This window comes from Perca flavescens, chromosome 12 (assembly GCF_004354835.1).
Source record: "Perca flavescens isolate YP-PL-M2 chromosome 12, PFLA_1.0, whole genome shotgun sequence".
Lineage (NCBI taxonomy): Eukaryota > Metazoa > Chordata > Actinopteri > Perciformes > Percidae > Perca > Perca flavescens.
In genome coordinates, this window is record NC_041342.1 from 31609013 (window position 1) to 31621342 (window position 12330).

Here is a 12330-nt window from a genome sequence, read left to right on the forward strand (position 1 = left end):
AAGACACTAAGAACAACCCTTTAGGACCATGTGCCCGGCCACACGGACACTTTTTTCTGCCGTCAAACTAGCAGAAGTGGATTTGGACACGCCCTAAACACACCTTCACGCCGTGCGCTTAGATCGTTAAAATAGGGCCCTGAAAGTGAAAGAAGGTTTGGGAAGTTAGAAAAAATAAAAAAACTCTCTGACCTGATTTGGAGGAGACCTGGGCTCCTCCAGCCGTCATGAACTCGATGTTCCCCGCCTGCAGGATCCCGGCCAGGAGGCGCAGGATCTCCCCGATGTTCTCCTCTGTGAACTGCATCGTTCGCATGGCATTCTGGGAAACACAAACACACGGAAAAGAAGCTGATGAAAAACCTGGGTCGCAGCTTCACGTTCTGGGCTCATGCTGAAGTTCTCAGCTGATTTTGGGGTTTTTTTTGGGGTCCGGACTGAAAAGATCTCTGAAAGCTGCTGTTAATTACAATCTGTCTTCAGCAGCTGATTCCTCTTTTGGGCTGTTTTGGAGGTTAGAAAATGACTTGATGTTATGTTCCTGCTGGTTTGGGTTTTGACAGCAGTGCTTTCACTTTTCAGTCTCACCGGGATCAAATATTCAGAGAGTTCCCATACATAAATATATGCATATTTATGTGGGACATGATATATAATATATGTGTAGTTTGAATGCATGTGAATATATCCTTTAAAACATTTTAAAGTTCACAAAATCAAATGATCTCGGGATACAATACATAACGTTCTAGTACATAATTATAATATTGAAAACATTTAAAAAAAATACAAATCCACAAACTTCATTTTTGACATTTCATAAACAGGTTGAAAATGTAACGTGTAATAAGTACACCCTTTTCTGTGAACTGGTAGCTTTTGCTTTATTCTGTCTTTCTATTTGTTGTTTTTGTGTTGAAAAAGAAAAGATTTCATAAAATAAATCTCTAAAGAAAGTAACCCCAGGATTTAGAGGTCTTATAGCCTTATACTCTCAGCCTTGTATGAGTGTAGTGTATGAATAAAAGGTGGATGTTTAGTGATGAAGCCAGTTGTGTCCTTCGTACCAGGACGTCCTGAAAGGTGCCGGGGTCGTTGATCGTCTTGTCAGCGAGGCAGCTGGACTGTCTCAGGTAATGGTAGCTGTCAGGCTGGCTCAACCCAAACGCCTCTGCAACACACACACACACACACACACACACACACACACACACACACACACACACACACACACACACACACAGTTTAACCATTTATTTATGTCCACACGAAGAAAATGGTACAGGGACACAAATAATACAGATGCAGTACAATACATACACAAAGTCATGGACCGGTGGCATGCAGCAGGTCTTCACAATATCACTTAATAAGCACAATACTCAGTTCTTAAGGGTATAAGCAGCAACGTCTGCGCCATGTGTGGCGGCTGCCAATAATTGCAGATATGGCACAGTACTTTGCAAGCTGTTAAGCCCTATTTTTGGCCATCCCAAACACACACACACACACACACACACACACACACACACACCAAAATACAATACCCTGACCTGTTAATACAACTGATTCAATACTTTGTTTGGGGACCTTTGGGTTTGATAAAAATGCAAATGAACACTAAACAGCTTTTGTATATAATTAATCTTTACCTCTCTGCTGCGTGTTGGTTCCTGCTAACAGGGCGTAGAAGATGTGGTAGTTTCTCTCCCCTGGGTTCTGTCGGACTACTCGGTTCTGCAGGGAAAGAGAAGCACTGTAAGTGGTGTTTGATATGCTCAAAATTTCTATTTTGCTCAAAAGCAGAGCTCTCAACCCCTCCTCCACCCCCAATGTTGAACCCATAGTTTCGCCCTTGTTGAAATGTAAATGGACTGTTCTTATATAGCGCTTTTCGAGTCTCAACGACTACTCAAAGCGCTTTAACATAGTACAGGAACCATTCACCATTCACACACATTCATACACTGTGGCCGAGGCTGCCGTACAAGGTGCCACCTGCTCATCAGATAATCATTCACACACATTTACTCTCCGATGCACAGCATCGGGGGCAGCTCGGGGTTCAGTGTCTTGCCCAAGGACACTTCGACATGGGACTGCAGGGCCAAGGATCAAACCACCAACCTTCAGATTGGCAGGCAACCTCTCGACCACTTAGCCACAGCCGCCCCAAATGTGTCAAATGTGCCAAATGTTTGTAGTTTCATCCTTCACTGAGAACTTGATGGTCACTCAAACAGCTCTTGCAGCATCACCCACACACCCATTCTGCGTTGCTTCTTTGTTGTCACCTCCAAACTTTACAGTCTTTAGTCATCGTAGAGTCTTTTACCAAATCCTACAATAGGCCAATGAGGTGGGACCAGGGAAGAACTTGCTTGGATGCGTGTTCTGCGTGCCAATAATCAATGTCCACAATCTGTCTGCATTTTCGGTGCTGTGATCCATTTCTTTTAGTAATCTAACAATGACACGCAAACCTGACACGATGAAAAGCTGTTTGCTTTTCCCCCGTAGCCACACACCTGTGTATCCCTGGCTGTTAATTACCTTTATGCCTTCCCAAAGGCAATGCTCCACCCAGTGCTCAAACATAAAACTGCAGATTAATTAGCATAACCAACGTGGTATATGTGTTTGGAACATACATACAGACAGATCAGATGAGTATTATGACGCATTAGTGGTTTGAGAAGTGTTTGTGGAGGTTATAATACTTTAATTGTACAGCATGAAGTTGTCACGATTGAGCGCTGCTCTTGGTGAAGGATGAAACTTTTATAGACTACAGGAAGTTTGATGATAGATTTAAATGGAAAGTCACTTTAAATGCAAATTTGCAGATATGGTAGCACAAAGGACACTCACCTTTTCCAAGAGGTCTGTGGTCAGAAAAGTGTCAGTCAAGGCACTTAACAGTTGGAGAATGCATGACTCAACGCTTAACAGCTGAACAAGCTAGTTAGCTATCATGCTGCAGGTGAACACCAAAGTTATACATGGTTAAAAAAATAAGGCGGCACAATATATCGTTTTAACTTGGGCAATAAACATGTCGCGAAAGAATTTGTTAGTGTAATAGTTGAAAGAAAATATCATGCTGTCATGCTTGGTGCTGCCTTTTTTGTTTAATTCACTGTTCAATTTGTTCAGTAAAATAATGTTGATAATAATTTTTTTGCCTTTTTTTTTTATTCAAAAAGCAATTTATTGTATTTTAGCAGAATACTGAAAGCAGCAGAAATGCAAAGCTGAGTACACTCTAATATCCGTTTATTTATCGCTCACGTAACATCGTAACCGCAATATTCAACAACGTTATCGCATATTGCATATATTCCTCATATTGTGCAGCCCTAGAACACAGTAAGACGTCATTTTTATTTTCAAGAGCAGACAAATAACAGGTGGAAATGGACTGAGCTTTTTATGACTCATACTATCAAAAACCTAGCCTGGATGCCAGCCGAATTTAGCCCCGCCCACAATATTTGAGGATGGGAACTTCGGACTGGACATGATTCATTGTGGAGCAAGTATGATCCAACCAGAGCTGTTCGGACCAATCAAATTGTCAGGGCGGGCTTTATACGATGATGGACAGATGATCAACAGTAACGTAATCAACCACGTCCCCAAAGAGCGCTTGGGTTGAACCGCGATCAAGGCATTTGTCGATCGGAAGCAGCAAAATATTGGAGTCACACTTTGTGTTTGCCCTCTGCACTGACCAGCTAACCTTCCCCGCTTGTGATCCGGTGATAAAGGATTGGGCAGCGGGTCTTTCATGTCGCCCTGCATATCTTCACCCTTTTAACAGTAGCTTTGCCAGCCCCTTCAAGTACTTCCTTCCTGTATATTGAGCCGGGGGAAGGAAATGGTAGTGGCTGCCACTTAACACCGGAGCAGGTTTTCAAAGGATACAGTCAACAATCCGGCCTCCCTGGATGTTGCCCTTCTGGCTGAAATGCAGCTGGACAAACTTCCCAAAGCGGCTCGAGTTGTTGTTGTAGACGGTCTTGGCGTTTCCAAAGGCCTCCATGATGGGACTGTGGAGTAGAGATGCAGTATGATCATAAACTAGGCGTAAAACTCTGGAAATTATCTAGAATAGTTATAGAAAATAGTTGAAAATAGTTAAGCTAGGGCTGGGCAACACATTGATATTATATCGACATCGATATATTTAAACAATTTAGAAATCTGGTTTTAAACCTGCAAACGTCTACTTGTAACTGCTTTACATAGTTGTACTTTCTTTTGCATTCTTATTATCCTTATTTATTCATCAATTCATTTTCCAATTCAGAATGTTTTATTGCCTTTCTGTATTTCTTATGATTGTTTTTCCCCTATGTTGTTGTTCTGTTTTTGTCTCGATGACATTGAAAATGAGGGACGCCCCTGAATGATCTCTCGAGGATAAATAAAGGTTGAATGAATGAATTAATGAATATGAGGCTAGATATTGTCTTAAACTTTGTATAATATATATATATATATATATCGTATAACGTTGTCTTTTCCTGGTTTTAAAGGCTGCATTACAGTAAAGTGATGTCATTTTCTGAACTTACCAGACTTACTAGCTGTTCTATTATTTACAATCTTAGTCATTGTATCCACATTAATGGTGATTATTTATCACAACTGTCATTGTGTTAATACTGGTTGTGAACGCACCAATAGTTAACCCTACTACATCGCCTCAATATTGACATTGATGGATTTGATAAAAAATATTGTGATATTTGATTTTTTCCATATCGCCCAGCTCTAAGTAAAGCATGAATAAGATTACCTGCTCTCCAGCAGCGCCTCCTCCACATGGGACGTCCTGTCTCTGGATGAGACCTCCAGGGAATGCTGGCTCATGGCCGACAGGAACTTCAGGATCAGCTTGGTGCTTTCTGTTTTCCCAGCGCCGCTTTCTCCACTGACGGGGGAACAAAACACACAAGTCGTAAGGCTACTAATTTTTTAAAGGGCCCTTTAGCAAGGCACTAGCCTCCTTGAAAAGACAAGCAAGAGAAACATGATTTCCCTACAGGGTTAACAGAGATACCTGCATTCGTGTGGTGTCAAAATAATCGGGAAAATTAGTTTTTAAAAATTTGTTTTGAATAATTCACGTCAAGTCAGAACTCTGAAACTTGGCAAAAACTTTGGTGCACAACTTTCCGATTTATCATCATATTCCGCAGAAACATGGCAGCCAAAATTAAATGTTGGGTTGATGGTAAGCAAAACTTTTGTATTAATTTACATATTGCATATACATTTTTTGCTCAACTGTAATTTGTAATATGGTATCAGGTTGTAAACGTTAGCTGCTGTCCACGTAACATAATCTATTTAGGAAAGTTATTTATCAGCATTAACCCTGATAACATGTCCGGTAAATACTGGAAACAGCTATCGACATTCTGAGGGATTAAATGCAACACATCTTCTTTGTAGCGTCTACGTTAGGGCTGTGCAATTAATCAAATTTTAATCGCGATTACAACCTCGGCTCCTAGCGATCACAAAAACAATGCAATCGAGAAAAAAAATACTTTGAACATAAAATTTTGCAAGTAAACTCTTATTTTGTCTGTACATTTTGCAGTTCAAGGTGTTCACTGTTGATTTGTGTGTTAAATAGTTCTGTTTTCAGTATTGACCAAAAGAATGGTGATTATGATTTTTTCCCAAAATCTAGCAACCCTAGTCCCCGTTGTTTCCACATTACAACTTAAAGCTCATGAACACGTCGGAAGAACAACTTCCCAACTCAGGAAATGGTAGCATCTGAAAAAAGATCCGCAATATAATTATTCCTTTTTTCTATATTTGTTGTCCTTATTATGGATTCTAATGTTATTATGGATGTAACCATGCAGCAGTAGGTAATATAACCCACGTTAAAATGGTTATAACCATTTGAGTGTTTGAGCAGTAAAAACATTATATACTTTTTCATTTGGTCTTCAGCGTCCTGATCGGAGCAGAGAAAATGTGCCACGAGTCTGTCCTCAGTTAGTCCAAACATCAGAAAACTGTGTTTTTTAATTTAAGTCAAGTCTTTCTGTCTTTGCTGCAGTCACGCTTACTTTCAACAAATTAGGTCAGACGGGACTAAACTGACTCATGACTGAGCCACACCGATGTCATTTTCACACATGAAGGCAACGGCATCATGGGAAACATTCAGGGTAAATATTCCAAAATGTAACCACTAGATGGCGCACTGGACACTGATAATTAGAGATTAGATATGCAGGATGCAACAACACCCCAACATGAAGATCAGTATGATGGGAGTGACTGATTGGAGAGTGAACGGAAACATGCAGTTCATATTCTTGATTTCACTTCTGACATTTTAATGGATCACATAGGTAAGACACATCTGTTATGGAGCCAAACCATCAGGATCATAGTCGACAGTCCTGTATAGTAACTAAAGCTTAGATCGGGCCCAAAAAATCAAGCCCGACCCTACCCGAGCCCGCGCACGTGCCTTCCCGAGCCTGATTTAAACCCGACAATTTTTTAATAGATGGGCCGTTATAACTGATGTTTCCAACAACAATTACAAGTTGTTTGAACTACAGAAATCTGTTTAGAATTATCTTAATGAATAATGCAACAAGGACAAAGCATGTAAACTGCGCTGTTTGTTTATTCAAAATGGAATGGATCGCAAATGGATCCGAATGAAGAAACTACCCTACAGCTCCCTCAGCGAAATAGTGTGGGTAACAGATCAAGGCAGCAACATAATCAAAGCCACGGAACCATATAGGAGAATTTCTTGTCTCGATCACCCAATTAATACTGTCCTTCGCCACGGTCTGCATGCCGACGCACTGGCCGACAACGCGCCGGATAGGGCCTATAGGAGAGACCATATCTGAAACAATCTGGCCTTGTTGCGCAATTACGGAAGACAGTGCTACAGATGGGGGAGACACAATTTAGCACAGTTTACCTCACACTCAAGTCAGTGCAGGACATCTACCCAGAGCTATGGGAGAAGCTGGAGAGGCATAGCTTTCTCTCCACCCAATTAGGCTAATAAAGTAATGAAATGCTTGATCAAGGGCCCGGCCCGAGGATAGTGGCGGGAAATATCGGCCACAACCCGGCACACAGGCTTGGGCTCGGGCAGAGAATCTAAACTCTAATAGTAACACCATGATGCATCATTGTACTGACATTGATTGTATCATTCAGAGTTTTTGCTGCATGCATTATAAACTCTCCACTACGCAGAGCTGGCATCCAAAACAGCTCCTCTACATTCACTGCACTGATTACGATGATTTTGCATGTCAAACTAGGTGATTTCATCAGCCTGTAATCATTGCTGCCGTCCGGCGTCACTGTCATCCCACTGGAGGCTGTGTTTACACACCAACAGACTGCATTGGAGACATTTTTCCATTCATTATTATGTGATGCAGGGTCTGGCAGCAGAGCGGCATGGATTCTGGGTCTGGGTCTCTTGTTGTTGCCATGTTTGTAGTTTGAGTTATGACGTATTGGGAACTTTCTTTCCATCTTCATTGTTTTCTTTCTACCAGCCAAATAGTGTTGAGGAGATTTAGAACTTCAAATCTGCAAACCTCCATATTAAAAGGAACAGACTGCTAAATGAACCCAATGCAATATCACATCAAAACCAAGTATCAATCAATTTTACATTATCTCTGCCTTTTTAAAATGAATTCACACCTACAACTACCTTACCATGTCCAGATAATGTAACTCTCAACAACAGCAAAACAACAGACCGGGAACTGAATGGAAAATACATAGAAACTCTAAAACCCCTCTGCATGTTTTGGTAAATGGTCACAAGTGATGTCAAGTTTGAGTTTGAGAGTGCAGGCACTCGTTTTAAAATCCTCTTCATGGCATCTCAAATGTTACACCAGTGTTGGTTTTCACGTCTGTAAACATTTTTTGACAGTAGGTGTGATTCATTTAAGGGAACGAAACTCGTCATTTGGATAATGGCTGGGTGGCTCCCCATGCCGTGGGGCAAACACAGTGAGGCGTTTTCACAGCTCATGTACAGTAAACTGAAATATGAATACTGAGGCTGCTTCTCCTGCTGCACAGAAAGTCATGTTTTTTGTTTTTTTTAAGTCTGCTTGCAATAAAGCAATAATGGGTTACATTTTACTTGAAGGTATCTACATAAGAGTGACATGACACTGTCACGAACGTGCCATAAACATTATAAACAAGTCATGAACGTTCATGACATAACGCTTCTTGTGTCATTCGGTTTTTGTTATGACAAGTTATGGTTAGGGTTAGAGTTAGGGATAGAGTTCATGTGTCATGACAGTCGTGTCACTCTTATGTAGATACCTTCGTTACCGAATAAAGTTTGGTTCCAAAAACGTTCCCTTTAAAGAAGATACAAATATGTCAATATAGTACAGCCTATTCAATGTTTTTCCTGCATAGAGGAATTTTTGGCACCCCCCAAAAGAAGTTTCGGACAGACCCAAAGGAAAATCACCCGCGCCAAAATTATAAGAATTGAGAATAAAAATAGCAATTTCAAATCCTCTCTAAATGTGTGTTTAAGAGCAATTTACCAAACAACTGTTGAACCGTTGAACAAGCAGAACATAAACTGCCCAGAGTCTGGCTGTACGGGACTCTCCCGGTGATTTATTGAAATATTCATATTATTTTTTGAACCAGTTTTGTTAAATGGGGTTGTTTTTACTCAAGCATGATAGACATTTTTGTTTATCTAATTGTCAGAAATAACAGGCAAATGCATGGATTTCTGTCAAATAAGGTAACACAGACTCATTGCCTTTACTGTACGCGGACCGATGATGCTATCTGCTGTGTGTAGTCCCCCCTCCACCCCTCCCAAAGGCCCATTCTGAGCCAGGAAAAACCCTGGTTTCGCATGTTAATAAATCCCCTTTGAATTGAATTGGGATAAGTTGTTTCTTCGTGAAGAGGCAAGATATATATAGAGAGAGGTTCGTGACAAACATCTATTTTACTGCAAAGTGATGGTCAACGGGAGATTATCAGTCCAGTTAGACTCCTTAAATCATAATTTTAAATTCTGGTCACCACTATGTATCTTCTTGTCTTTATTTTGGTTGTTGTGGTGTTTGGTGTGGCACAGTGGCAATTTTAATGTGTCCCCACTGGCTTTTAACTTTAGAAGTAAGTCTTTCTTTAGTTTCTTTAGAGAATCAAGTCACCTAAAATATACATACTGGAATTGATAGTTCATATTAACTGCTAGTAATTATGTATTCGTGAGAAACAACAAGTTTCTCACAAATAAACTTCTTCTATAACCTTCTACTTAAAAACTATTGGTCATTTCTTTCCATTTTATGTGCCATGTAACCAGAAATGAGCCCAGTCGGGTTTGAAATTGATATATGTGGAATTGGTACTGAAAATGTGATGCAAACTGCATGTGAAAGGGAAGAAATGCACACGCACACACACAGTAGAGGTAGGGGAGCTCTAGAAATACAGTCAACCTCATTTATCCTCATCACGTGTCTTTGGGACAGCGCTTTATGCAGCGCTACTTGCTTTAGCTGCATGTGCTATATAAATAAACTTGAACTTGAACGTCATGCATCAGCCGCGTAGCATGATGGGCCATATCACCGGGGTCAGTGGCACATTCCTGACGGACAGAAAACAGGATCGCAGATAATGTAAACTCTCAGGGTGTCTGGCTGACACTCGAGACGTGACCGAGGCGCACATGTGGACAGATGTTCTGACAGGACGGCTGCTTGAGATAACCCCCCATGGGAAAATGGGAAGTCAGAGATAAGGTTCGGGTCAGCTTCTTTGAAAGCTGCAGTTTGTAGCATGTTCAAAACATCAACATGTCCCTGTCACATTAATTAGGAAACCTTGGAATAATTATCTTCAACGGCCGAGAACATGGGTGGGAAATTATTGGTGCATTAGCTTTTACATCACAAACACAACTACCGATCTCGCCAGTGGTTTCTCTCTCCCACAGCGGGTCAAACTTTCTTAAAGGGATTGGATCTCACTTTAAAGGGCTTGGTTTGTGTAACTCATTTAAATAGCTTAGACTATAGCGATGGCCAAATCCAAAAGGACCTGCAGAATGTAACTCATTTAAAAGACCTGTGGCAGCATGCCGATTTATCCAAACTAGGACACACGCACACACACACACACACACACACACACACACACACACACACACACACACACAGATAAAAAACAGCACCCTGCCTTTGTACTAATCCCTGGCTCTCCACATGCTGTTGCCACCCAAGGTAACTCCCCCCCCCCCCAGGCAGGAAGGAGGGAGTCTTCAGCCCAGCGACTGAGCGTGTTGGACAAACTGCCTCCGCGGCTCTGGACCTCATCCAGGCCTTTTGTGCCAAGGAGCAAAGCTGCAGACTCTGTTAGAGAGTACAAGAGTTTCTGAGCGGTGAGGAGAAACTGAGACCAAATGGGAAACGCAATGAGAGAAGAAAAAAAACTACTGCTACATGTCATTTAATCTTGTGTTGAGTCTCCTAAAGAGCTGAGAACTTTTATATTGGAAAAAAGGTGAACTGATCTCATCAAGCTACATGCCTTTCTAAAGACAATTTAAAGATTAGGATTGAGTTACTTGTTAAGATGGACTGGAATGCGCATCTAGACTCTGCATGCTACACTGCCAGAATATTAAAACTTAACAAGTCAATTAGTCCCACATTCAAAACACTTTTTGGCAACATTAGCAGACTGACTCTGGAGAAGTTGTTCTGTCAGTTTAACACTTTCAGATTCAGAGCGAACATCTCAACAACTGCTGGATGAATCGAGTCAACAACAGATCCAACACTTGACACTAATTCCTGTCTTCCCCAGCTGTACCTTTAGACAAATGCAGGGTAAATCCAGACAGCTAGCTAGACTATCTGTCCAATCTGAGTTTTCTGTTGCACAACTAAAACAACCTTTAAATGTAAACACATTCCACCAAAACAAGTTCCTTCCTGAGGCTATTTTGCAGAGGAACTGTTATTGCGTCCGGAGCTTAGCACCGCCCAAGACGATTGTGATTGGTTTAAAGAAATGCCAATAAACCAAAGCACGTTTTTCTCCCATCCTGGAATGCTGTGTGGACTAGCCTGACCTTCCTCTGCAGCACTGTGCAGGAAGGTCTGGCTATGCGAGACTACCAACTAGGGCTGCACGGTATTAGGAAAATATCTAATTGTGATTATTTTGACGGATATTGCGATTGCGATATGATTCACGATATTGGAGGGAATGATAATTTTTGTATCATTAAGTGTGTGTTTTTTTTTTGCGAGGACACAAACCTTTTCTTTAGTCTGTAGGATACGATTTGTAGGCCGGGTCGTCTCTGCAGCACCACAATACTATATTTTAGAATGGTTTGACACATATTTTGCCTTTAACAAATATTGTGCCCCCCTGCGATTTGGATATTGCACTAGTTCATATTGCGATTTCTATAAAATTTGCAGTCCTACTACCAACATGCTAACGTAAAGTGGTAGGGATGCACCGATCAGATCTGATATCAGATATCCAGGCCCATACTGACTCAGATATCTGGATCAAGTAGCCGTGACGATGGGGCCAAACTATTCAATTCAATTCTAGGTTTCCATGCTTATTACTGGAATTATAATAACTGTTTGAGTTCTGACCAATTTTGTTGCTGCAATTTAAAAGGTTTACACTTGAATTTGAATTCATGTTATTTGTTGCTGGTGTATTGATCAAGCCTGATGTTGCCTTACAGATAACAGAGTTAACACTGGTATAAAATTGCTACAGGTATCGGAACTCATCAGAAAGTCCGATGATTCCTATTAAATGGTAAGAATCTTGGATGTGAGCGATGGAGCCAGGACTTTAAATTGACACCCGCCAACCCGCCAAATGCAAGTGAAAATTAACTTTGGACGGGTAACATTGGAAAGTTACTAGCCAATTTAGCCGGTGATGAAAAAAGCAAATAACACCATGTCTGTTTTTAATCGGCCGGCTGCAGAAACGACTTGACAAATTACCTGATTAGTCTGTTTTCCGCCACAGAAATTTGGGCGGTTGTGTGTGTGTGTTTGGCTTGGAATCTTAATCTTTATCTGGCCACACTACTCATCCTACATTTCCCATGAACACTTATGTTGTAACGTGTCGTACAACTGTCAGCACGCGCCTAGCGTGCGGTATCGATTATGAGCTTCGCTGAAACGGAGTAGACAAACCGTAAAGTTAGTTAGGTTAAAAACAAATGAGCCTAGTAACTTTTAAAATCTACTA

General features: G+C 41.1%; 1 protein-coding gene across 1 annotated transcript in view; it reads right to left on the reverse strand.

The window, feature by feature from the left end:
- myo10 (myosin X) overlaps positions 1-12330 on the reverse strand; it is a 172598-nt gene that overhangs the window by 64670 nt on the left and 95598 nt on the right. Inside the window, exons 5-10 of the mRNA XM_028592842.1 lie at positions 4805-4939; positions 3928-4052; positions 2872-2885; positions 1653-1737; positions 1068-1171; positions 193-322 (exon numbers count right to left, since the gene is read on the reverse strand). Of these exons, the coding sequence (XP_028448643.1) occupies positions 193-322; positions 1068-1171; positions 1653-1737; positions 2872-2885; positions 3928-4052; positions 4805-4939 (593 nt within the window). The remainder of the gene's footprint in view (positions 1-192; positions 323-1067; positions 1172-1652; positions 1738-2871; positions 2886-3927; positions 4053-4804; positions 4940-12330) is intronic.